At 45.3% G+C, this 26,576-nt stretch overlaps 1 protein-coding gene across 1 annotated transcript in view; it reads left to right on the forward strand.

Moving 5' to 3' along the window:
• The window catches only part of SHISA8 (shisa family member 8), a 68,103-nt gene extending 41,914 nt beyond the window's left edge, over positions 1 to 26,189 (forward strand). Inside the window, exons 2-4 of the mRNA XM_075573887.1 lie at positions 17,591 to 17,712; positions 21,157 to 21,303; positions 24,767 to 26,189. Of these exons, the coding sequence (XP_075430002.1) occupies positions 17,591 to 17,712; positions 21,157 to 21,303; positions 24,767 to 25,128 (631 nt within the window). The 3' untranslated portion in view covers positions 25,129 to 26,189. The remainder of the gene's footprint in view (positions 1 to 17,590; positions 17,713 to 21,156; positions 21,304 to 24,766) is intronic.
• The last annotated feature ends 387 nt before the right edge of the window (positions 26,190 to 26,576 follow it).

Below are 26,576 nucleotides of genomic sequence, written 5' to 3' on the forward strand. Positions count from 1 at the left end.
ATTTATCTGTATTAAACCTCATCTGCCGTTTACCTGCCCACGTTTCCAGTCTCTCCAAGTCCTTCTGGAGAGAAATTACATCCTGCTCTGATTCTATTACCTTACACAGTTTAGTGTCATCAGCAAAGATGGAGACTTTGCTCTCGATGTCAACCTCAATGTCATTAATAAACAAGTTAAAAAGCATGGGTCCCAGTACCGATCCCTGAGGTACTCCACTCACGACTTTAGCCCAACCTGAAAAGGTTCCATTTATTACAACCCTCTATTCTCTGTCCTTTAACCAGTTTTCAATCCAGGTGGATATATTTTTACTGAGTCCAATTTGCTTTATTTTGTACACCAACCTCGTGTGGAACCGTATCAAAAGCCTTTGCAAAATCTAAGTAGATCACATCAACTGCATTACCCTGGTCTAAATTCCTACTTACCTCCTCAAAGAAACAAATAAGGTTAATTTTGGCATGATCTATCCTTCATAAATCCATGCTGACTATTACTAATAATTTTGTTTTCCATTAGGTATTCCTGAATATTATCCCATATTAAACCTTCAAGTAGTTTCCCCACTATTGAAGTCAGGCTTACAGGTCTGTAATTTCCCGGTTGTGATCCAGCTCCTTTTAAATATAGGCACCACATCTGCTTTACGCCAATCTTGTGGTACTGAGTCTGTGGAATTGGAGTCCTTGAATATTAAATGTAATGGATTGGCTATTACTAAGCTTAACTCCTTGAGAACTCTTGGATGTATACTATCGGGGCCAGGTGCCTTATTTACTTAATTTTTTTCAAGCTGCCTATGACCTTCTTCCTCAGTTAACCAATTGTTCATTAATATGGGGGTTGTGGCTTCCTCCTGCGGCACTACTATTGAACTTGATTCTTCCCTGGTAAACACAGAGGGAAACAATTTGTTTAATACCTCAGCTTTTTCCTTATCTCCAATAATCTGCCTGCCCATCTCACACTGAAAGGTTCTATATTTTCTTTTCCCATTTTTTTGTTATTAAGGTACTTAAAGAACTTTTTAGGGTTGATCATACTTTCTATTGCAATCCTTTTTTCATTATCCATTTTTGCTAATTTGATTGCCCTTTTGCAATTTTTGTTACATTCCTTATAATTCTGATACGATGTCTCTGTCCCTTCTGATTTAAAGAATCTAAACGCCTTCCTCTTCTTGACCATTTCCTCCCCTACCTGTTTATTTAGCCACATTGGTTTAGACTTGTTTCTTTTATACTTATTACCCAAGTTATTACACTGATAAGTGTGCTTTTCTCACAATGTTGTAAAGACTGCCCATTTATCTTCTACATTTTTACCGGCAAAAACATCATCCCATTGTATTCCTTGTAGATTAGTCCTCAGTTTATTAAAATCTGCCTCTAGTTCACGGTCTTTGTTGAAGTAATCTGTTTTTTGATAATTTATTTCAAATGAGACCATGTTATGATCACTGTTACCCAAATGTGCCAGGACTTGAATATTTGCTATTACTTCTACATTGTTTGATATTACCAAATCCAGTACAGCCCCTTTCCTGGTTGGTTTATCAATAATTTGGGTCATATAATTGTCTTTAAGCACCCCCAAAAACTTGTTTCCTTTTGTTGTAATGCTAATCTCATTGCCCCAGTCTATGTCTGGATAATTAAAATCAGCCATTATGCAAACATGACCCAATTTTGATGCCTTGTCCAATTGCTAAAGTATTTTAGCTTCCTCAATCTCACCGATATTTGATGGTTTATAGCAGGGAAGTGCAAACTTTTGGCGCTGCGCCTCCCTGACGGCTCCCACTCGCACTCGCGCCCCTTACCTTGCTCGGTGGCGTCATATGACGCCGTTGTCATGGAGACGGGCGTGTGATGTCACTCTGCATGACACCGCGGTGTTGCCATAGCGACCCATCACAGCAGCCTTCAGAATCACGGTAAGTTCAGGTAGCAGAGGCCTCACATGATCCCCCGGCATTTAATTTAAATTCCTAGGAGAAGAGAGCGGGGCCTCTGCAACCGCCCGCGCCCCCCCAAAAAAATCCTGCGCCCCCTGGGGGGTGTGCCCCCCACTTTGCGCACCGCTGGTTTATAGCATATCCCTACAAACATTTTCTTTATACTTTTACCTCCACTGCTAATTTCTATCCACACGGTCTCAACATTTTCATCATTCCCTTCATAGACATCATCCCTTATAATAGGTTTTAGATCCGGTTTAACATATAGACATACTCCACCTCCCCTTCTAAATTAACCGTCCAGTCATAAGTTTCATCCCACCATGTTTCAGTAATGCCTATGATATCATACTGCTCCCTTGCAGCTATTAATTAAAACTCCCCCATTTTATCTGTCGGGCTTCTTGCATTAGCAAGCATGCATTTAAGTTTTTTTTCAGCCTGTACTATTATCTTATCTGCACATCTCCCCAGCCGTAGCTCTGCCAGCATTTGTGAGCGCGCCCGTGCGTGCGCCCAGCCAGGACACATTTTTACATTTTCAGCGCGTCCAAGGACATTTCAAAATGGCGGATGGCAGAGAGGTGACCGTCGGCGAGTCACCCGGTGGTGAGTTGTTCTGGCGGTGGAGAGCCTGTGGTGATTTGGTCGTGGCCAAACGTCCTAGATCGCCATAATAGTATCTCTCTGGCCCCAGTTATAAGATACAGTTGTGTGAAAAAGATAGTACACCCTCTTTGAATTCTATGGTTTTACATATCAGGACATAATAACAATCATCTGTTCCTTAGCAGGTCTTAAAATTAGGCAAATACAACCTCAGATGAACAACAGCACATGACATATTACACCGTGTCATGATTTATTTAACAAAAATAAAGCCAAAATGGAGAAGCCATGTGTGAAAAACTAAGTATACCTTATGATTCAATAGCTTGTAGAACCACCTTTAGCAGCAATAACTTGAAGTAATCGTTTTCTGTATGCCTTTATCAGTCTCTCACATCGTCGTGGAGGAATTTTGGCCCACTCTTCTTTACAACGTTGCTTCAGTTCATTGAGGTTTGTGGGCATTTGTTTATGCACAGCTCTCTTAAGGTTCTGCCACAGCATTTCAATCGGGTTGAAGTCTGGACTTTGACTGGGCCATTGCAACACCTTGATTCTTTTATTTATTTATTTATTTATAAAATATTTTACCAGGAAGTAATACATTGAGTGTTACCTCTCGTTTTCAAGTATGTCTTGGGCACAGAGTTAAGACAAATAATACATGGTTACAAATACAATTACATAAATGAACAGGGTATACATTATATACAAGACATTGCATGCACAGTTAAAGAAAATATATATTATGGGCGTATGAAACAGTTACAGACCAGATTAAAATGTGAGAGCCTTAGATTTGAAATAACTTAAACTGGTGGTGGATGTGAGAGTCTCTGGTAGGTTGTTCCAGTTTTGGGGTGCACGGTAAGAGAAGGAGGAACTGCCGGATACTTTGTTGAGCCTTAGGACCAAGAACAGTCTTTTTCAGCCATTCTGTTGTAGATTTGCTGGTGTGCTTGGGATCATTGTTCTGTTGCATGACCCAATTTCGGCCAAGCATTAGCTGTTAGACAGATGGCCTCACATTTGACTCTAGAATACTTTGGTATACAGAGGAGTTCATGGTCGACTCAATGACTGTGACAAAACTAAACCAAGGCGCTCTCTTTAACTGGAACAGTGTAGAATAAAATAAACGGTAATACTACAATATGTCACCAAACTCCTGCATGCACAAGAATGCACAGTGCACTACTGCGGTGTCAGGTGTCTGCTGCTCAAACCACAAGAATCTTCCCCGGATCCCCAAAACAGAAAGTTTTCGACTCAATGACTGCAAGGTTCCCAGGTCCTGTGGCTGCAAAACAAGCCCAAATCATCACCCCTCTACCACCGTGCTTGAGAGTTGGTACGAGGTGTTGGTGTTGATATGCTGTGTTTGGTTTTCGCCAAACGTGGCGCTGTGCTTTATGGCCAAACGTCTCCACTTTGGTCTCGTCTGTCCAAAGGACATTGTTCCAGAAGTCTTGTGGTTTGCTCAGATGCAACTTTGCAAACCTAAGCCGTGCTGCCATGTACTTTTTAAAGAGAAGAGGCTTTCTCCTGGCAACCCTTCCAAACAAACCATACTTGTTCAGTCTTTTTCTAATTGTACTGTCATGAACTTTAACATTTAACATGCTAACTTAGGCCTGTAGAGTCTGAGATGTAACTCTTGGTTTTTTTGCAGTTTCTCTGAGCATTGCACGGTCGGTCTAACCTTGGGGTGAATTTGCTGCCACTCCTGGGAAGATTGGCAATTGTCTTGAATGTTTTCCACTTTTGAATAATCTTTCTCACTATAGAATGATGGACTTTAAATTGTTTGGAAATTGCCTTATAACCCTTCCCAGATTGATGGGCAGCAACAATTGCTTCTCTAAGATCATTGCTGATGTCTTTCCTCCTTGGCATTGTGTTAACACACAGCTGAATGCTCCAGACCAGCAAACTGCTAAAACTTCGGCTTTTATAGAGGTGGTCACACTTGCTGATGATCAATTAATCAAGGACATTTGATAAGCAGCACCTGTCTGCTACTTAGCATTGACGAAGTTGAGACATTAAGTGGTCTGACGAGTTTTCACAGCATCTTAATTCCTATGGAAGCAGTAAGGGAGTACTTAGTTTTTCACACATGGCTTCTCCATTTTGGCTTTATTTGTGTTAAATAAATCATGACACGGTGTAATATGTCATGTGTTGTTGTTCATCTGAGATTGTATTTACCTAATTTTAAGACCTGCTAAGGAACAGATGATTGTTATTATGTCCTGATATGTAAAACCATAGAATTCAAAGAGGATGTACATTCTTTTTCACACCACTGTATGTGATTCTGCAAACTCAATCTCCGGAGTTAACCTGTGGAAGGTCGTGGGATGTTCTCTTAAAATAAGAGTTGTGTTTGCTACTCTGCTGTTCCATTATTTCTCCTATTTGTTCATTATCTTGAGATTTCAGCAAATTGTTACTGATCTGTTGCTTTGATCGAACCCTTCTCCTATTCAGCAGTTGGGCTGTTGAAAAAACATTGTCTTGTGGTGTGCTTCAGTAAACTAATAAAGCTCTATACCAGGGGAGGCCAACTGCAGTCCTCAAGGGCCACCAACTGGTCAGGGTGTCAGGATATCCCTGCTTCAGCACAGGTGGCTCAATCAGTGGCTCGGTCAATGACTGAACCTAAAACCTGACCTGTTGGTGGCCCTTGAGGACTGCAGTTAGCCACCACTGTTTTATGCAAATCCCCCGCGTACTCACAAAAAGAATAATTATTATACAATATAGTATCGTGACGGAGCTATTCACTCGTTCGATTGATTTGATAGTAATTTGGAGCCGAGGTTGTGTAAAAATAAATCCTAGTTCTTGGCAAACTGCCTAAATTCAGCATTGGAAAACTGCGATTTTGTCATATTCTCTAGCCTGCTGTACCCATGCTTGGCCACCAGGACTGCTGCCACTTTCAATGTCTTGTTATAGCCTGCAGTACCTATACTTGTCCACCGGGATTGCTGCTGCTAAACTAAGGAACATTCCAGACTCTGATACCTGACACCTCTGCACCTGTGCTCCACCTCTCAGCCTGCATATATAAACCTCCCTTTCCTGTTCCTCCCTTGCCTGTTTATACTGGTTCCTAGCTCTTGCAAGGTTCCTGTGTTTACTTCTGTGCTAGCTATTGCTATCATCCTGTTCCAGTTTCCTCGTTGCCGATCTCTGCTTGTTTCCTGACTTCGCTACCTGCCGCCTGCCTTGGACCCCTGCTTGTTTCCTGACTTCGCTACCTGCCGTCTGCCTTGGACCCCTGCTTGTTACCTGACCGCTATTTGCCGCCTGCCTCTGATCTCTGCTTGTGACCACTACTTCGCTCCCTGCAGTTTCTGCCACTGGGATGCACTTCAGCCGAAGTCCAATCCTTGACAGAATAAACAGGCCCTACCATGGATTCTGCTGGAACAGACCCGGCCCAGGCTCAGACACTCCATGACTTACAACATATCATGGTTGGTTACCAAGAACAACAAAGACACGTGTTCAATCATCTTGGCCGCTTGGAAGAACAAGCCGCCACCGCGGAAGATGAGAATTGTGAACTACGTGCAGCCTTAATCACCTTGTCTGGTCAAAACACTGTGCCTGTGCAAACCGCACCCCGTATATCCCTTCCGGAAATTTTTTTGGGGAAAAAACAATCTTTACGGAATTTAGTTAATCAATGCAGACTTGTGTTCAAGCTTAAGCCCACCATTTATCATACCGAAGAAGCCCAGGTTGGACTGATCATAACCCTGCTCAAGGATGAGGCCCTTGCTTGGGTCTCCCCTATGTTAGAACAAGATAGCCCACTACTAAGGGACCTGGAGGAGTTCATCGAAGCCATGAGTCTTATTTTTGATGACCCAAATCGTAGTGCAACCGCTGAGGCAGATCTGAACAATCTTCGTCAAGGAAGACGTTCGGCAGCTGAGTACGCCGCTGAATTCCGCAGATGGGTTAACGATACTGATTGGAATGAGGCCGCGCAGAAATATCATTTTTGGCAGGGTCTCTCGGAGCAAGTTAAAGACGAACAAGCCCGGGTGGAGCCCCCAGAGAGATTTTAGGACTTTGTCCGTTTATGCATCCGAATTGATCGCAGGCTTACGGAAAGACGATTGGAGAGACAGGGGTTCATGCCAAGCAACCCCGGGTTTAGAGATGTCAGTACCCCAAGACGTTCCAGAGAGACTGAGGAGAAGCCGATGCAAGTAAATACACTGCGGGGACCCATCTCAACCGGGGAAAGGAATAGACGCCGAACAGAAGATCTCTGTTTATATTGCGAAAACGATGGGCACTATCTCGCTGATTGCCCAAACAAGTCCAAGCGGTCTTCTTTCCAGAGCCCTAGGAGAAATCAGCTGCACGCTATTTCAAAGACTGTTTTCTCTGCTTCTCAAGGGAAAGATAACCCTCCTTCGCTACACCCTCACCTCCTGGTTCCTATTATAATCGAGGAAGGAACACATCGTTTTTCAACCACAGTAATGGTCGACTCAGGGGCGGCAGGGAATTTTATGGACATAGAATTCGCCACGAACAATACGGTATCATTTGTAGCCAAGTAATCGCCAGAAAGGATGGAAGTCGTTGACGGTTCTCCCTTGAGCTCTGGACCTGTTACCCATGAAATCAGTAACTTAACACTAATCATGGAGCCCAATCACCAGGAGAAGATTTCATTTGGTCTCATTCCATCACCTTTGTTTCCAGTGATTCTGGGAATTCCATGGCTCATGATCCATAACCCACTAATTGACTGGAAGACAAAGACCCTCATGTTTCCCTCGGAGCACTGTCAGCTAGCCTGTCTACCTAAAACTCCTATACCAGAGTGTATAGGAATACATAAGATTTCCTCGTCTCAAGAAAATCTTTTGCTGGCTCCTTACTCTGAGTTTTTAGATGTGTGTGACAAGAAGAACGCGGATACGCTTCCCGCACATCGCTCTTATGACTGTCCCATTGAATTATTACCGGGTGCTGCCATTCCGTTTGCAAGAATCTATTCCGTCTCAGAACCGGAATTGAAGGTCCTCAATGACTACACACAGGAGAACCTATCAAAGGGTTTTATCCGACCCTCTACTTCTCCAGCAGGCGCTGCGCTTTTCGTGGGAAAGAAAGACGGTTCTCTGCGCCCCTGCATTTACTATCGGGAACTAAATAAGATTACAGTGAAGAACAGGTACCCATTACCTCTGATTCCTGAACTATTGGAAAGAATTCGGTCAGCCAAAATCGTTACCAAATTAGATCTCAGAGGAGCGTATAATGTGGTCTGGATTCGACCCGGTGACGAATGGAAAACAGCCTTCCGAACCCGTTATGGGCACTATGAATATCTGGTGATGCCTTTTGGACTCTGTAATGCCCCTGCTACCTTCCAGCATTTAATCAATGATGTCCTCCGAGAGTTATTGGACCAATTCGTAGTGGCATACCTGATGACATCCTAGTCTTCTCAGATAACATCATGGATCACCAGAGACATGTCCGAATTGTCCTTGAGCGTCTCCGTAAGTACAAATTGTACATCAAGTTAGAAAAATGCGAATTCGAAAAGACCAGCATGCAATTTCTCGGTTACATCATCTCTCCCGAGGGTTTGAGTATGGACCCAGGCAAGATTCAAGCCGTGGTGGAATAGCCAATCCCTCAAAATGAAAAGGACATTCAGAGATTTGTGGGTTTTGCCAATTTCTATAGACGTTTTATTAAAAATTTCTCTGGCATTATTGCCCCAATCACCCAACTCACACGGAAAGAATTCCCGTCCAAATGGTCTCCTAAAGCGGGTGCGGCATTCGAACAATTGAAGTCACTCTTCACATCTGCCCCTATCCTCATCCATCCAAATCCAGAATTACCATTCATCTTGGAAGTGGATGCATCCGACTCCGCTGTTGGTGCCATTCTGTCACAAAGAATTGCACCCAAGATGCTCCTTCATCCATGTGCCTTTTATTCATACCAAATGTCAACAGCTGAACGAAATTATGACATCGGAAACAAAGAACTCTTGGCTATAAAAGCTGCATTCTCTGAGTAGAGACATCTACTGGAGGGGGCCAATCAACCAATTACGGTCTTTACGGATCACAGGAACTTAGAATTCATTCGATCCGCAAAGAGACTGTCTGCACGACAAGCCAGATGGGCTCTCTTCTTTGCAAGATTTCAGTTCCACATCTCATACCCCCTGGCTCCAAGAATGGGAAAGCCGACGCCTTGTCACGGTCCTTTCCTAATCCTAGTTCAGAAAAAGAGCAAGAAGAAACTATTCTTCCAAAAAGAAATTTTTTGGGCGTCACATTCTCCGCCGATCTCCTCACACGAATAAAGGGAGCCTACTCAAATGACTCTTTTCTTAAAAACCCTCCTCCGGAAGCAGAACTATTTCTATGTGATGGGCTCTGGAACTGTAAGGATCGCCTGTTCGTCCCTAAGGAGGTAAGATTAGAGGTGCTCCAATTAATGCACGACTCCCGACCCGCTGGTCACCCAGGTGTCCTCAAGACACAGGAACTGTTGTCACGCTCTTTTTGGTGGCCTAAATTAGCACAAGATGTTAAAGACTATGTCCTCTCCTGTGAGACTTGTGCTAAGACCAAGACCCCTCGAGCATCACCTGTGGGTTTGCTGCAGCCTCTTCCGGTTCCAACTTGTTCTTAGGGGTCCATATCAATGGATTTTATTGTTGACCTGCCCCGATCAAGTGGACATAATACCATCCTGGTAGTGGTGGATCGACTTACAAAGATGGCTCACTTCATTGCAGCACAGAATCTTCCTTCTGCAGACCAGACAGCCAAGTTGATTGTGAAAGAGGTGTTTCGGCTTCACGGGGCTCCTGATGAGATCATATCCAATAGAGGGGTACAATGCACTTCAAAATTTTGGAGGACCTTCTGTTCCTCTCTAGGAATTCGTTTAAATTTATCATCTGGCTATCATCCACAATCCAATGGCCAGACAGAAAGGACCAATCAGACTTTGGAACAATACTTACGATGTTTTGTTTGTCATCTCCAGGATGACTGGATTGATTTCCTACCATTAGCTGAGTTTTCATACAACAACTCACATCATTCATCGACTCAGAAGAGCCCCTTTTTCTCAAATTATGGATTTCATCCAACCTTTATTCCTCATTTTCCATCTTCGGGCCCCATTCCGGCAGTTACAGAGAAACTGGAGACTCTGCGAGACATCCAGGAGACCCTCAAAGAGGCACTTCGTGAGACTCAAGTAAAGTACAAAAGAGCAGCAGACCAACACCGCAGACCCGCCCCAGAATTTCAAGTCGGGGATAAAGTCTGGCTTTCTACAAGAAATCTACGTCTAAAGGTTCCAACCATTAAATTGGGCCAAAAATACATCGGGCCATTTCGCATCTCAGCACTAATAAATCCAGTGTCCTTCAGATTAGAGCTTCCTGAGACCATCAAAATACACCCTGTGTTTCATTCTTCTCTGCTGAAACCTTTCCGTGAGAATCCGTTTCCTGGACGGAGACTTCCTCCCCTGAACCCGTCCTCGTGGATAACGAAGAGGAATTCATTGTGGAGAGAATTTTGGATTCCAGGTTATACCGAGGGAAACTACAGTACCTGGTTCACTGGGGGGGCTATGGCCCAGAGGAGAGGTCTTGGGAACCCAAAGATTTTGTACATGCTCTGCGACTAGTCAAAGCTTTCCACCGGAGATATCCAGACAAGCCTAGCAGGGATCGTCCAGAGAATGCTCTTGGGAGGGGGGAGTAATGTCATATTCTCTAGCCTGCTGTACCCATGCCTGGCCACCGGGACTGCTGCCACTTTCAATGTCTTGTTCTAGCCTGCAGTACCTATACTTGTCCACCAGGATTGCTGCTGCTAAACTAAGGAACATTCCAGACTCTGATACCTGACACCTCTGCACCTGTGCTCTACCTCTCAGCCTGCCTATATAAACCTCCCTTTCCTGTTCCTCCCTTGCCTGTTTATACTGGTTCCTAGCTCTTGCAAGGTTCCTGTGTTTACTGCTGTGCTAGCTATTGCTATCATCCTGTTCTAGTCTCCTCGTTGCCGACCTCTGCTTGTACCCTGACTTCGCTACCTGCCGCCTGCCTCGGACCCCTTCTTGTTACCTGACTTCGCTATCTGCCGCCTGCCTCTGACCTCTGCTTGTGACCCCTACTTCGACCCTGCTATTCCTGCCACTGGGATCCACTTCAGCCGAAGTCCAATCCTTGACAGATTTGATATCACTGCAGACTTCCTCTGGAATACCATGCCTGGTAACTATGCCTTCCTACTTCCTGTCACATCTGCTGCAGGTACAGTATGGCCTAGTGTGCAAATGTACAGTATGGATGCAGAGAACACTAATCAGTGAATATTAAGAATATTAATATCATAAACTGTCATGTCCCTGACTCCAAACTCCAGTCCTCAAGAAACCCCAAAGGGTTAGTGTTGCAGGGTACATGCAACCACACGCGGGTTCTCTTGATAAGGCTTATTTATTGAGCCTTTAAAATACAGCACACAAAAACAAAACAGCTTCTCTTCAGCATACAAAAACAAAACAGCTTCTTTTCAGCATGCAGGAAAACAGACAGTTCATCAAACATGTACTTAGAAGAGAGACCTTTGAGCAGTAATCTTCCTTCAGCATTTCAGTACTCCCTCTTGATCAGACAGACTGCATGTGTGTGCAGCCTGTGGTTTTTAAAGCTTCCTAATGAGGCAGCTGGGATCTGACTATTTAACCAGAACTCCCAGCTGAAAGTTAACCTCGTCACTGCTGCTGGTGACGTTCATTCACCCTGTCACATTCCTCCCCTGTTAGTGTGTGGCTGGGGCCACGCATGGCTGAAGCCCGACAATCCACCCCTTCTCTAGAAAAGAAATCAGCATTTGCATTTTCTTTTCCAGGCCTGTGCTGAATCTCAAAAGAGAAGGGTTGGAGGGCCATATACCACCTTGTCAATCTAGCATTGGAGTCCTTCATAGTATTTAACCACTTTAATGGAGCATGGTCTGTTACCAATGTAAAATGGACTCCCGCCAGGTAATGCCTCAAGGCCTCGATTCCCCACTTTACTGCGAGGCACTCCTTCTCAATCACTGAGTAGTTTTTTTTTCCTTGGGAACAATTTCCTACTCAGAAAAAGGATAGGATGTTCCACTCCCTCACACTGTTGCGAGAGCACTGCCCCTAGCCCTATCTCTGAGGCATCGGTTTGCACGATAAAAGGCTTATCAAAGTCTGGGCTTCTAAGGACGGGACCCTCTGATAGACACCTTTTTACGTCCTCAAAGGCTCTCTGGCACTCCCTTGACCATACTACTTGTGTAGGGGCACACTTTTTGGTGAGGTTGGTTAATGGTGCTGCAACTTCTGAGTAGTTGGGAATGAACCGTCGATAGTACCCTGCTAAACCCAGCAAAGAGCGTACATGCGTTTTTGTTTGGGGGTCGTAACTTCTTTCAGGGCAACTACCTTATCGGCTAGTGGCCTTACCTTTCCACCTCCCACTGCATACCCTAAGTACTTGGTTTCTGCCTTACCTAAGGCACATTTCTTAGGGTTGGCTGTGAGCCCTGCCTCTCAGAGATTTGAGGACCGCTTTCAGCCTATTTAGATGGGCCCGCCAGTGTTTACTATAAATGACAATGTCATCTAGGTAGGCTGTGGCATAAGCCCTATGAGGTCTCAGCACTTTATCCATGAGTCTCTGAAATGTGGCTGGGGCTCCATGCAGTCCAAATGGCATTGTCACAAACTGGTATAAACCCATGGGAGTGGCAAAGGCTGTTTTGCACTTGGACTTTTCCTCTAAAGGTATATGCCAGTATCCTTTTGTTAAGTCCAGCGTGGATATATATTCCACGTTACCAAGGGCGTCAATTAACTCGTCCACCCTTGGCATCGGATATGCGTCAAACTTGGATACCGCATTGACCTTTCGGAGGTCTACACAAAATCTTACCTTCCCATCGGGTTTAGGGACCATAACTAGTGGACTACACCACTCACTGCATGATTCCTCAATCACTCCTAAGTGTAACATTTCTTGTACCTCCTTCTCTACTAGGGCCTTACGGCTTTCAGGCAACCTATAAGGATGGGAACGTACTTTTACCCCAGGTGCTGTCTCTATCACATGGGAAACTAAATTAGTTTGCCCTGGCAAATCAGAAAAAACATAATTGAATTGTGTAATTATTTCTAACAAGTCCCCTTTTTGTTCAGAGGATAATTGTCTACCCATTGGGATTTTCTCGTCACCACAGATGTTCCCCCGTGGGGGCTGAGGACCCAGGTCCGTTTCCTCCTCCATCGAGTGAATGAATAGAGACTGCTGCACCTTCCAGGGTTTCAGCAAGTTCACATGGTAAATTTGTTTACCCTTCCTGGACCCTGGTTGAGTGATCTCGTAATCCACATCACCCGTACGGCAGAGTACTTCGAATGGGCCCTGCCATTTGGCTAGGAGTTTGCTCTCACAACTGGGTAACAATAACATCACCTGATCTCCTGGGTGAAACACTCTCATACGAGCATTTTGATTGTAATGTCTCTTCTGATTGTCCTGGGCTGATCTAAGATTCTCCCTAGCAAAATGGCCGACCACATCTAGGCGCTTCCTAAGGCCCAATACATATTGCAGGGTATTCTCAGAAGGGGACCGCTGTTCCTCCCAGGACTCCTTTAGGAGGTCTAGGATACCCCGGGCTTGGCGGCCATACAGCAGTTCAAATGGAGAAAATCCTGTGGAGGCCTGGGGAACTTCCCGCACTGCAAACAGCAGAAAAGGGAGAAGTTCATCCCAGGCTCTCTTCTCTGAATCTACAAATTTTCTCAGCATCCCTTTTAGAGTTCGGTTAAATCTTTCCACCAATCCGTCAGTCTGTGGATGGTAGACCGATGTCCGAACAGACTTGACCTCTAGTAATTTTAAGACACCCTGCATCAGTTTAGCCATAAAATTTGTACCTTGGTCTGTCAACATAACCTGGGGAAGTCCAACCTGTTAGAACAGCTCCAACAACTTGTTGGCTACTTGCTTCGCAGTTGCTGTCCTCAGGGGGAACGCCTCAGGATATCTTGTTGCATAGTTGACTATTACGAGAATAAACCTGTGTCCTTTCGCAGAAGGCTCCAGCGGTCCTACCAAGTCTACACCAATCCTCTCAAAGGGAACAGACACCAAGGGTAGAGGAACTAAGGGGGCTGGTTTTTGTCCCTTCGGACTAGTTAGCTGGCACTCAGGACATGCCGCACATAACTTAGCAATGTCACTGGCATATAGATGCGGAACAAAATACAGTCCAAGGTTTTATCTCTACCCAGGTGACCACCCCAAGGGACAGTATGGGCTAAGGTGAAGACAGTTTTAACAAACGCCTTGGGAACCAATATTTGTCTGGTGACCTCCCCTGTTTGTGTCTGCTTGTTCAACCTATATAGGATATCATTCGACAATTCAAAATGAGGGAACACCATTACCTCTTGTGCATTTAATATCTGGTCGTCAATCTTTACCACTTTATCATATTGTTTGGCCAGGACTGGGTCTTCCCTCTGCCTCTGGTGAAAATCAGGGAGACATAGCTCTGGTAAATCCCCAGGGCCTATCTCTCCCTCCTTCTGGCCATCCCCAGTCATGACTTGTGACTTATGCCTATTAGTATGGCCACCTTGAGTCCCATATTTCTGCAACCAATCCTGTTTGTCACAGCGTCTTTGCCTCCGAGTCTTTGGAACCCGGTGTCTACTGGGGAACAGGTCTGCTGAAAAGGGGAACAGTTTACCAGGTTTCTCCTGAGTCAGAGAATGAGGCTCCTCCTGAGAGACTGTGGCCATTAGGTTTGAAAAGAAAGGCCAGTCACGGCCGAGCAAAACGGGGGCAGGGAGCCAAGGAGCGACTCCTACTTCGATCCTGGCCTCCTGACCTTTCACCTGTAGCAGGATTTTGGCCATCGGATACCATTTTACATCGCCGTGTATACACTCTATACTCCATGGGGAGTCAAAGGAAAGCATGTCAGGCAGTAACAGTTCCCGGAAGACCAGCGTTTTTCCAGAGCCTGAATCTATAAGGGCCTAGATGGTTTTAGCACCAATCTGGACTGGAAGTAGCCAGGGCTTGCCACTTTCTCTGGGGAAGGCCGAGGCTACTGTCCTGCTGAAGGAGCATTCCATCTGTGGACAGTCCACATGACGGTGGCCTTGTTCTCTGCAGGCCGAACATGGAGAGGCTTCCCTTGCCGGAGGGTGCCGTGGATACCGCTCAGCGGGACCGGATACTGGAGACCAGGCCTCCGATGGGTCCTGTGTGCGACGTCCTCTGAAGTTCCTCTCATTTGGCGACGAGCCTACATCAGGAAGTAGATGAGGGTCTCGGTGGGGACCAGTATTTGAACTCCTCCCTTTCTGAAACGACTGCTCCTTCCGTGGGACTTGACGGTTGCGTATGGATGGGCCGTAGGTTCCCCGTTGGTACGACCTCCCTCTTTGGGTGTCCGCAAGTGCCGGTGGAGTCTGATCCGTCGGGTCAGTACACTCGCCTGCTCCTCAGCCCCAAGGAAGTTCTCAACGAGTCGGACCGCCAAAGCTAGGGTTTCAGCAGCATGGTGTTTTACCCAAGAGCGTGCGGAAGGGGGTATTACCTGTAGGAATTGTTCCAAAACATCTTGCTCAAGAATTGCTTCCTTAGTGCGCTTTGCGAGTTGTATCCAGCGAGTACACAAGTCCAATAACCGCTGAGCGAGAACCCGGGGTCTCATCTTAGCGGTGTACTTCAGGCTGCGGAACTGCTGCCGGTAGGTCTCTGGGGTCAGACCTAAGTGATCCAGTATGGCGGCTTTTACTTGTTTGTAATCCATTGCCTGGTCCGCTGGGAGGCCCTGATATGAGGCCTGGGCTTCTCCTATGAGGAGCGGGGCCAAAGCGGTTGCCCAGCGATCTGCAGACCAGCCCTGGGCTTCGGCAACTCTTTCAAACGTCAGTAGAAAAGCCTCTGGATCATCGTTCGGAGCCATTTTCCTCACCAGGACCGGGGGTTTGTTCGCAAGTTCTGGACTGGCAGACCCCTGGGATTGAGTCAGCAACCTGGCCATCCGCTCATCCTGTGCTTCCTGCTGCTGGATTAGGAGCTGGGTTTGCTGCTGCAATAGTCTTTCATCTCTCTCTGCCTGTAGTCGGGCCTGCTCCTACAGAAACGCTTTTAAAAGTTCTTCCATTTTTTTTTGTGTGTGTGGCCCTTCAACTGCAGGGGCCTCTCAAAATCCCGGCACTTCTGACACAATATGTTGCAGGGTACATGCAACCACACGCGGGTTCTCTTGATAAGGCTTATTTATTGAGCCTTTAAAATACAGCACACAAAAACAAAACAGCTTCTCTTCAGCATACAAAAACAAAACAGCTTATTTTCAGCATGCAGGAAAACAGACAGTTCATCAAACATGTACTTAGAAGACAGACCTTTGAGCAGTAATCTTCCTTCAGCATTTCAGTACTCCCTCTTGATCAGACCTTGATCAGACAGACTGCATGTGTGTGCAGCCTGTGGTTTTTAAAGCTTCCTAATGAGGCAGCTGGGATCTGACTAATTAACCAGACCTCCCAGCTGAAAGTTAACCTCGTCACGGCTGCTGGTGACGTTCATTCACTCTGTCGCAGTTAGGTTGTGAGGATATCCCTGCTTCAGCACAGGTAGCTCAGTCATGACGAAATAATATTGCTGAAATGAAGATACTGTTGATATATTACTCAAATGGACTGGGGGGGGTCTCTGGAGAAGGATTGAAAGTGATGTTCAGTTTCCATTTTGTGAAATCTAATTGTCTTCCATTTCCATTTTGTGTGAAAGAATGTGTGTTTGGTGTGAATGGGAGGATTTTGCTTTTAAGTAGATTTACGACTGTGCCTAAAGTAACACCCACATTCTTGTGATAGTGAGTACCAGGTACCTATTCATAGCTGTTTGAGGCGAGTTCTAACCATGTTTAATAAGATGTAAGATGATTGGTTTAAGAATTAAGGAGAGGTTAGTGTAATCAGCCTGGTAACAGTTTAGACAAAGGAACCAAATATGTATAAAGGTTGCTGCTTGGACACTCCCTGGCAGAGAGAGTCTTGTAGACTTTTGAATGAGCATGATGATACTGTACAATAAACTACTTATTATCAACTGAATCCCGTTTGTCAATTTGGAACATTGACAGTCATAATGACTGAAGCAGGGATATTCTGAAAACCTGGCTTGTTTGGGGGTTCTGGAAGATTGGAGCCCCTATACTATGTGTAACAGGGTGAGGCTTCAGTGTCTGCCTGTTGGCACAGCCTGTATCTCCTGTTGTTTTTCATTAGCACGGTCTTGATTCATTTGTGGCCAATACATCACTGATCCACTGATCTTTGTGGGTTTATAAAGCAGTAAAGCTTTATAAACCCAGACAAATGTTCCAAAACAAACAGCCGCCATCTTGTGGAGTACAGCTTCTCCGTGGTGGTATCACATGTCAACTCTCCCTGCCAGAGATCCTCCCTAAATTAACTACATAACATTGTTAAGGGGCCATCTACAAATTATTTATCACATTTCTACCTTTCATTTCTAAAAATATTTCTAACCTTTATTTAAAGGACTTCTACTGTCTCTATCGTCCCGTGGGTAGTAAGTTCCACGTTGTCACCGCCCTTACTGCAAAACCCTTATTACTTTGCTGCTGGTGAAATCTCCTTTCTCCTAATCTCAAAGGATGACCCTGTGTCAATTGTACCATCCTTGAAACGTTCCCTTGATAGTGTCTCGTATTGACCTTGGGTAGATCTGTAAATAGTATTGGTATCCCCTCTTAGACGCCTCTTCATGTAAACAATCCTAATTGGGACAGTCTTTCCTCAGAAGTCCTTTCTTCATTTGGTTGCTCTTTTCAGCACATGTTCCAGTTTTATACGTTTATAGGATCTCACCCTTTGTTATGTTGTTTTCAGGACCCTGACAGACCTCCTGAAGCAGCCAGCCCATGTGGACCTCCTACGTGATGGACACAGGGGCAGTGTCCAGGTGCAGATCACAGAGGTTATACCAAGAATATCTCCACGGAACAGCATCGGTGAGACACTGCATCCAACCAATGTCTGCCTGGCTCTCAACCATCTCCCCCCCCCCCCCCCCTGATGTTTGAGCACAGTGTGGATGTCAATGAAAGGGAGTTCTGGGCCAATTCTCTCTCATTGACATGAAGACGGTGCTAAAATCCTCTGTAAATGGAGGCTAAACCCTTGACAGAAGCCAGGAGGCTGCCATCTTTGATGGCGTATGTGAAGTAATTTTTTGACATTGGAAGTTAGCCAACCAAAAAACAACAATTTAACAGTGTTAATGGCTTCCCAAAACAATTCTAACCAGGCTAATAATAAATATTTGTCTGCTTTTAGAATTGGGTAAAAAAAATAAAATGCATCAATCGCCCATATATTTGATAACTTTACACATTTTTTGTGTCGTCTGCACACATGGAGGCTATGTCTTCAAAAATGTAGCCCCAATGCAGTGGTAAAAGTGGCTTAAAAAGCAGTGGTACTGTACCAGATTATAAAAAAGGTTTACATGTATTAAACATTGGGACAATGCTTTTGGGATTGGATTGAGATATAAGCAACATTTATGCTCAAAAAATAGTATGGGGGAGTTTTCTAAAATAAATCGTCACGCTTTAACAGCTGCTCGAATGTAAAAAACAATGTATACACAACAATAACTACAATATTGGGGTATTAGTTATATCTTATCAGCGGTCACATGCAGCCACCTTGGAATTACCGTGTATTTACAATAGAGGGGGTGGGACTACATTCAAATTCATTTCTAGCTCCGGTTCCTTCCAGACTAACACGATTGGCTCTATGGGGTAAATGTATCAAGGCAGAAGTGGAGCCATTCTGGGGCCAATAAAAATGGCACCGTATGTATCAAAGACAAACATCTCGTTGAAACTAATAGGATCTTTTGGTTTGATAAACCTTGACAAGCACTTTTGCCCAAGTATAGCTCCACTTTTGTGTTGATACATATGTATCAAAGAGCAAATTCTGTAGCAAAGGGGAGTCTTTTTTTTTGTCAGTGCAAAATACTAGTGCAGTATGCGGCAAACGCTAAAACAGTACAAATAGTTTATACATTCCACATAGAATAAAAATAAAAAAAACAAAAATAACAATTTTTTTTGTGGTGCAAAGTTTTTTCTTGATACAGGTGCGCCGACGGGTATTCAAAAACTTGCCTTAAACTTGCCTTGGAAAATCTTGGGCTATCACCAACAAGACCCGGGTACATGCTGGGCACATGCTGGGCACATGCTGGGTACATGCTGGGTACATGCTGGGTACATGCTGCACCATTTCAGTGACATTTCTGCAGGAGACTAATGGCCCATAGGATTAACACAGCAGGGGTCCCTGGCAGTCCCATTCAGTTTGAATGGGACTGCCAGGGACCCCCGCTGTTAATCCGATGGGCCATTAGTCTGTCTGCAGAAATGTCACTGAAATGTTGCAGCATGTACCCAGCATGTACCCAGCATGTACCCAGCATGTACCCAGCATGTACCCAGCATGTACCCAGCATGTGCCCAGCATGTACCCAGCATGTACCCAGCATGTACCCAGCATGTGCCCAGCATGTACCCAGCATGTACCCAGCATGTGCCCAGCATGTACCCAGGTCTTGTTGGCGATTGCCCAAGATTTGTTTTAGAATACTCGTCGGCACTACAGTAAATAGAGCCCGAAATCTGTTTCTTAAATCCTACCCCTAAGAGTTCTGGGATTTGTAGTCCAGTTTTTCGGAGAAATAAAGAAACAGAACTACAAATCCCAGAATGCTATGGGGTTTAAAAAAAAAAAAGTGTGAACCAAAACGTCTGCATGACTGGAGTAAGAGTTTTGACACTCGGCTGATATTTGTTAACCACAGTTATCTATACACCATGCCAAAATAAAGGTTGTGTTTTGCAACTGAAAATGACAGTCATACTGTTCTATTCTAGTGCTTTGTTTAGGCTTTCAGGTTTCAAACACAGATGGAAAAAGGCTTCACGCAGAAGATGTAGATCAGAAGAGCGAGAACCAGGGCTGATATGGACCTTATATAGACTGCCAGATTGGGGTGGAAAAGTTAGAGACACAAACACCATTCTGTCTTTATTTGAAGTCTTTAGAGCAGATTTTAAACCATTGTTTAGGAGTTATTCAAAGCTTGTTATTTCCTAATTACTTTGCTCATAACATTATTAATTACCTGGGCCCTTCCAAATGACAGTAGTTGCATTTTACTACTTGATGGCTGTCATGATAATATCATGAGATATTATGTAGGTAAGCCATTTGGTGCTTGAGGGGTTAATGAGCTACACTTGTTTGAGCAAAATACAAAATGCCGGGCTTGAAACAGGTCAGGGCTGTTTCTTTGGTCTACTCTGAACTTCAAGGGGACTTACTTGAGGCGGGGGTCCATCCTGGATAGCCCACTCAAGGTGTCAACTATCTTAATCAAGTTCTATAGACATGGTCTGGGGAGAGGAGTTTCAAAGCATCCTCCAGAAGGGGTGGGCTTATGCAGGTGCCATGAGGAAAGAATGTATTTAAGACTGGGCAAAGATTTTGAAAATCAGATCTCACCAGAGGCATGCATGGAACAAAGCAAGTGAGACCTCCTGTTCTGAGCCAGTGACCTCTCAGGGGAAAATCAATAGCATTTGGTAAAGTATAGGATTTTCTGTTTTACCCTTTTATTTTAAGAAGCTGTTCTGCCTTTTATTGTAACTATGTTTATTTTGTAATACCTTTTCTGTAACATAAACACTGTATTTTTATATATATTAAAACATTTAAGAAGTAATGCTTTGGGCTTTGAATGAACGGATTGCACGCTCCGGAGAGAGTAATTACGATTCGGGCACATTTCGCTACAACTGATTTTGGTGTGTTAAAGTGCATAGTTTATTCTATAATAAACAAGGACCGGTGGCCCTGGCAAATATTACTTTGACCTCTTATTTGCTTACCCCAGGTGGTGGCAGTGGATAGTTATGATTTGCTCTTGAGTAGGGGCTAATATTAACTCATTGGTTCCTTGCGGAGGAGAAAGGTGTGGTGGCTAGAGTAGCCGTGTGTATTAACCGTGGTTGCATATATATAAGTCACGTGCTCTCTTGTGTGCTGTTCGTGGCAGTGGTATATTGGGACGGCTTGAGGAGAGATATAACTCATTTGAGGGACCTTTGTGGAGGTGAAGAGTGGGGCAGCTTGCAGGTTGTGTATTGATCCTTGACCCTGTAGAGGAGATACTGTCCATTTGACGGACCTTTGCAGAGGTGAAAAGTGGGAGCACTTGCGAGCGTCAGTATTAACCTTTGTCCTGTATGCAGGTCACGTGCTAGCAGGGTGTCGTACGTGACAATGGCATTCCTTAATTATCTTTTGGCTGGGACTGCCCCTTTTGCCAGTTTACTGATCGGTGTAAATGCTAAACTTGCCCATATCTTCCTTCCCAACAGATCACGCAAACTTCAATAACATGGGACTGACCTCCCCTCTAGTTCCTCCGATTGGTCTTTCACTCGCTCACAACAACCGATCACAGCAGGTTCCTGGGACCCCCCTGCAAGGCCAGGACTTCTCCAAGTACGCCACCCAAAAAGCTGGTAAGTTGGAGTGCATCATAAAAGGAGTTGTTAGTAGCACTTAAAAAAAATGCCTACCACGCCAAGGTAAGCCCCAATTAGACAAGGCCAACACCTAGCCATGTCCTACCTTTTAACCTTCACCATGTCTTACAAGCAGAGTGACTTCTTATCCTCTTACGTTCTCACAAAAGTAGTGCGAAGGTATAATAGCTATGGCAGTTCCGGTGAGGAGGAGCGTTACGGCAGATAATACCTTTCAATTGTCAACAAGAGTTCTTTAAACTCGATCAGGGACAACCAACTCCAGTCCTCAAGGGCCACCAACAGTTTAGGTTCTCAGGATATCCCTGCTTCAGCACAAGTGGCTCAATCAGTGGCTTGGTCATTATGACTGAGCCACCGGTGCTCAACATAATTCGGAGAACCCGTGGAGGAAAACACTCAGGAAAGGAAGGGCACAATAAATATATATATATGACCCCTATAAGCTCATATTGAACCCCCAACGAACCACAACATATATATATGCGAATAAGTGTCAAAGAGGAGTGCTACTGAGCATGGCAATATATATTTAAAACCAGAGACAGAACATGAAACACAGACAGAGCTCAGTGCACATCCAAAGACACTAATACACGGTACAGTGCCTAAATATATATATATAGATATCTTTTGAATAAAATGGTCTTTTAGTTTAACTCGTTGGCCAAAGTGTTGTAAGCCCTTGAGCCCCTTCAAGGCAGACCACGTCTCAAGGGTCCTAACACTAAAATAGATTCTTAATAACCTGTACATTACCAGGAAAAATAATTTATAATAAATCTATCTATATATATAAAATTGAATTTTGTGAGGTTGGTGCTAGATGTGGTGAATCTGATTGGTCCTCAGCCTCTGGCCAATCAGATTGGTGGCTCTATGACGTCACCCAACTGCCACTCTCTTCTTCTCCTCACCCGCAGCTCACCTTCCCCCTCGGCCTCACCCAACTGACACACACACACACTCTTCACCCAGCTCACCTCCCCGCTGGCTACCCATCACACCCCCAGCTCACCTCCCCCTAGGGAATCCACCAGACTCACCCGAGCCCCGACCAGTAGCAGGATGCGGGTAGTGTCACCGCCGACACAGCTCCGCGCGCGGGGGGGGGGGGGGGGGGACCGCCGCCGCCTCCAGCCATCTCTCCCTCACCACACCATTTCTCAGCAGCGCCTCACCTTCCCACCCGCCGCCGACACAGCTCCGCGCGGGGGAGGGGGAACCACCGCCGACGATGATACCCGCCTCTGCCCCACCACCCACCACCCACCACCCTCTCTCAGCAGCGCCTCACCTCCTCCCCACCTGCTGCCGACCCAGATGCACGCGGGGAGGGGGAAGGACAACACCACTGCAGCCGCCTCTGAGCCCACCACCCCCCCCTCTCCTCTCAGCAGCGCCTCACCTGTCCATTTGCCGCCGACACTAGCGCGCCACCGCCTGTCAGAGGGGGGGGGGAGAGGGTGTCAGGAGAGAGGGGGGAGGGGGAGTCAGGAAAAGGGGGGTGAGGAGGGAGTCAGGAAAAGGGGGGTGGGGAGGGAGTCAGGAGAGAAGGGGGGGAAGCCCACACATAAATACATACTGACTGACACACACTGATTGACTGACTGACACACACTGACTAACTGACTGACACACACTGACTGACTGACTGACACACACTGACTGACACACACTGACTGACTGACACACATACTCACTGACTGACTGACTGACACACACTGACTGACACACACTGACTGACACACACTCACTAACTGACACACACTGACTGACTGACTGACTGACTGACTGACACACACTCACTGACTGACTGACACACACTTCCCCCCCTCAGTCAGCTCAGCTGCCAAACACACGGGGGGCACGGAGCTGTGAACAGGGGGGGGGGAGACGGAGCTGTGAACAGGGGGGGAAACAAAGCATTCAGTGGGGAGAGGGGGGCGCAGCTCTGAACAGCTGTGAAGAGGGAGGGAAGGGAGTTGAGAGGGAGGATGGGGGAGCCAGAACATTACATCACGGGCAACGCCGGGTATATTAGCTAGTATATATGTATATATATAATGTTCAGTCATAAAGAAAACACCCCCCACCAAAGAAAATAAATATAATGAATAGAATAGAGCATTAATATAGATTCAGCTTGTGCTCCCACTATTGCATAATAAAGTGAATCACCCTAATCTATGAAAGAAACTAGCAATCCACATATACAGCATATGTGCAGAATACATCATATCTAATATCAATCTGTCCCTAATCGAGATATCTAGCCCTCACTGAAAAGGGACTATCATGTGTAAGGGTCGTGTTAAATGCACACAGATAAGCGGATATACTTGCAGTGAGGAACTGTAGTGATAGGCCCTCACCTCGCTGCTGAGCGCTGCACTCGCGGTGTCACATGGACCCGACGCACGTTTCACTCCAATCGGAGCTTCTTTGGGGATTAGGATTCATGGGAATTTGTTCCCCTTTAATTATCAATGATATGATATCCACTTTCCAGTGAGGGCTAAATATTTTGATTAGAGACAGGCATCAGATTAGATATTATTTATCCTGAGCACAGGCTGTATGTGTGGACTGTCGTTTTCTTTCATGGTTTATGGTAATTCACTTTATTATATAATAGTCGGGACACATACTCATTTTAAATGAGATTTTATTTATTATATATCTATTGGGGGGTGGGGAGTTTGGGAGGGAGGGGCGTTTTCTATAGGACCGAGCTTTAGTAGGTCTTTTTCTGTACACCATTGTAGTGATTTCAAGCACCGTATATCGACACATGTCTTCTTTTTGCACAGTTTTCTTGTGTATGGTATAGGATTTGATGACATTTTTATATGGACCACAATATTATCACACATTTACTTTTAATTAGGGGTTCTTACATAGTTACATAGCTACATAGTTACATAGGTACATATTAGATGAGGTTGAAAAAAGACACATGTCCATCAAGTTCAACCTATGCTAAATTTAGACGACAGATACATTATCCTATATCTATACTTACTTATTGATCCAGAGGAAGGCAAACAAAAAACCCCAGTGTCATATCATCCAATGATATCTCATAAGGGGAAAATAAATTCCTTCCTGACTCCAAGAATCAGATTACTCCCTGGATCAACATCCTTCCCATTCTCAATTCTTTGTTCTCTTAAACATTTTAAATATATTTAAATAAAGGTGGCATTTTATATATCTAAGTGAGGTTCTCTTTGAGTATATATTATAAGGGTTTTCTGTGTTTTTTCCCCTTTTCTGCACCCCTCCCTCTTTTCATTATAGTTTCACTTTGATCTGAGAAGGGCGATCTGTTTTTCTAGTACTACATACAGAAGGTTTGGAGCTCAGACCTCATTCAGTTTGGACCTCAAACTTGATGCGGTCTTTTAGGGTTAACATATCTCTATTTTCTTTGTAGAAACCACAAATGAGGACTTTTACAAGAGATTCTCCATGGGCGACATCACTGGAGGAGCTTCTTGCTACCAGTCTGGGATGTTGCATGCGCAAGACAGCTCCCCCCTGCCTGATAGCTCCTCTCACGCCCCCCCCAAGCCGACTGCCAAGGCCAAAGTGGCCAAGACCCACACTCACCCACTAGCCGGGGCTGGATTCCAAGGATGGGACCCAACTCACCAAGACATTCGAAGACAAGTCTATGCCAACAAAAGGCAGTTCAGCATCGAGAAACTTCCTGAACTGTTTAGCCAGAAGGGTCACTATGTCGGCACGCCCCAACGCCACTTCTCCGGCAACAGCAAGACGGAGGTCACTGTTTGAGAGGCCCTAAATGTTCAATGTCTTCTTTCCACTCCACTTTAGGGTGAGGAACAGGTGGATGTCAAACAAGTTATTGTAATATCCCTAGCTGCCTCCATTTCAGTTTTGTGAGAGCAGGGAAGAGTCAAATCGGAACACAAGACCAAGGGACTATACGGACAGAGACAAGAAGAGTGAGTGCCGGGGGAAACCGATCCAGATGCCTCACAACAGGGTGAGAAGGACCAGTCTGGTATAAATAATAGGAGAACTCTTCCAGCATGTGGCCTACTCATGAAACGAAGCAAACTGGGACTGTGTGCGTCGGATATGCTCGCGATCTCTTATTCTCCCCAGATAACATGTGCCTGTATGATGTCAACCCCTTCGCTACCAGCGACAGGGTTAGAACAAAATGGCTAACAATCCCATTTCAATGTTCTGTTGCTAGTAGATGCATTTAGTTACATACTCGAGGGGGAAAAAAATGTTTTGTTATTGTTTAACCTTTCTTTATTAACCCTGTGTGGTGGGATACTTGGGGAGGAGAGTACGGAGTGGGAGGGGGGGGGGGGGGAAGGATACCACTACTTTTTCTATTTACAAACCAAATGATACTCCTGGTTTGTAAATACAAGAGTAACGGTACTCCATAGCCACCCGCGTACTATCACACTCCGACCATTACTCGCAAGCGCGCAAGGAAGCCTTGATACAAGAACTAGAAAGCAGGGTGGACTGCTACATTAACCTGTTCTGTGCCAATGCGTTTCTGGCACACTGGCAGCAGAGGAGTTAACAGGGGGGGGGGGGGGAGAGTGCAAACCCCAGCTGCACAGACTTAATTGGCAAAGAGGCCACGTGTTAAATGGTTATTCATTCAACTTTGATAGTGCCGATCAGGTCTCTGTCGCAGGGAAACGGAAGTTAATGGGAGTTTGTGAGTGATAGTGTCCCGATCGGCACTATCCCGGTTTATTGACTTGTATTCATCCGAAGGCAGTGAAGTCTGTTGTTGACGTAGTCCTGATACCGCATGGCGTGTGTAATAAAGTCATTAAAAATCAAAGGTAAGAAAGGAAGCGTGTTCCGGTCTGAGTTTTTACCGCTGAGTGCTGTGTCACGGGCCCTGAGACTGGCGCCCACGTGGAGGGGACGCGGTGTGAGATGATAGGGACTGGTAATACATTGCAATGACACATCCTTGTATGCCGAGCTTTACAATGCAAGTGCACTGCCAACGTTTCGCCGCGAGCAAGGTAAACCCCCCTAACCTTAGCCCTTACCCCTAAAACCCTCAGCCCAAAACACTTACCCTGGTCCCCTTACGCTAAAAAACCCTCAGCACAAAACCCTTACCCTGGTCCCCTTACACTAGCCCCCCCTCCCCAGCTTAAAAAACAAAACCCGATTCCTCTAATGCTAATTACCTACCTTGGGGCCGTAATGGCCAGCGCCATAAAGGCAGC

This window comes from Ascaphus truei, chromosome 17 (genome assembly GCF_040206685.1).
Source record: "Ascaphus truei isolate aAscTru1 chromosome 17, aAscTru1.hap1, whole genome shotgun sequence".
In the NCBI taxonomy this organism is placed as follows: Eukaryota; Metazoa; Chordata; class Amphibia; order Anura; family Ascaphidae; genus Ascaphus; species Ascaphus truei.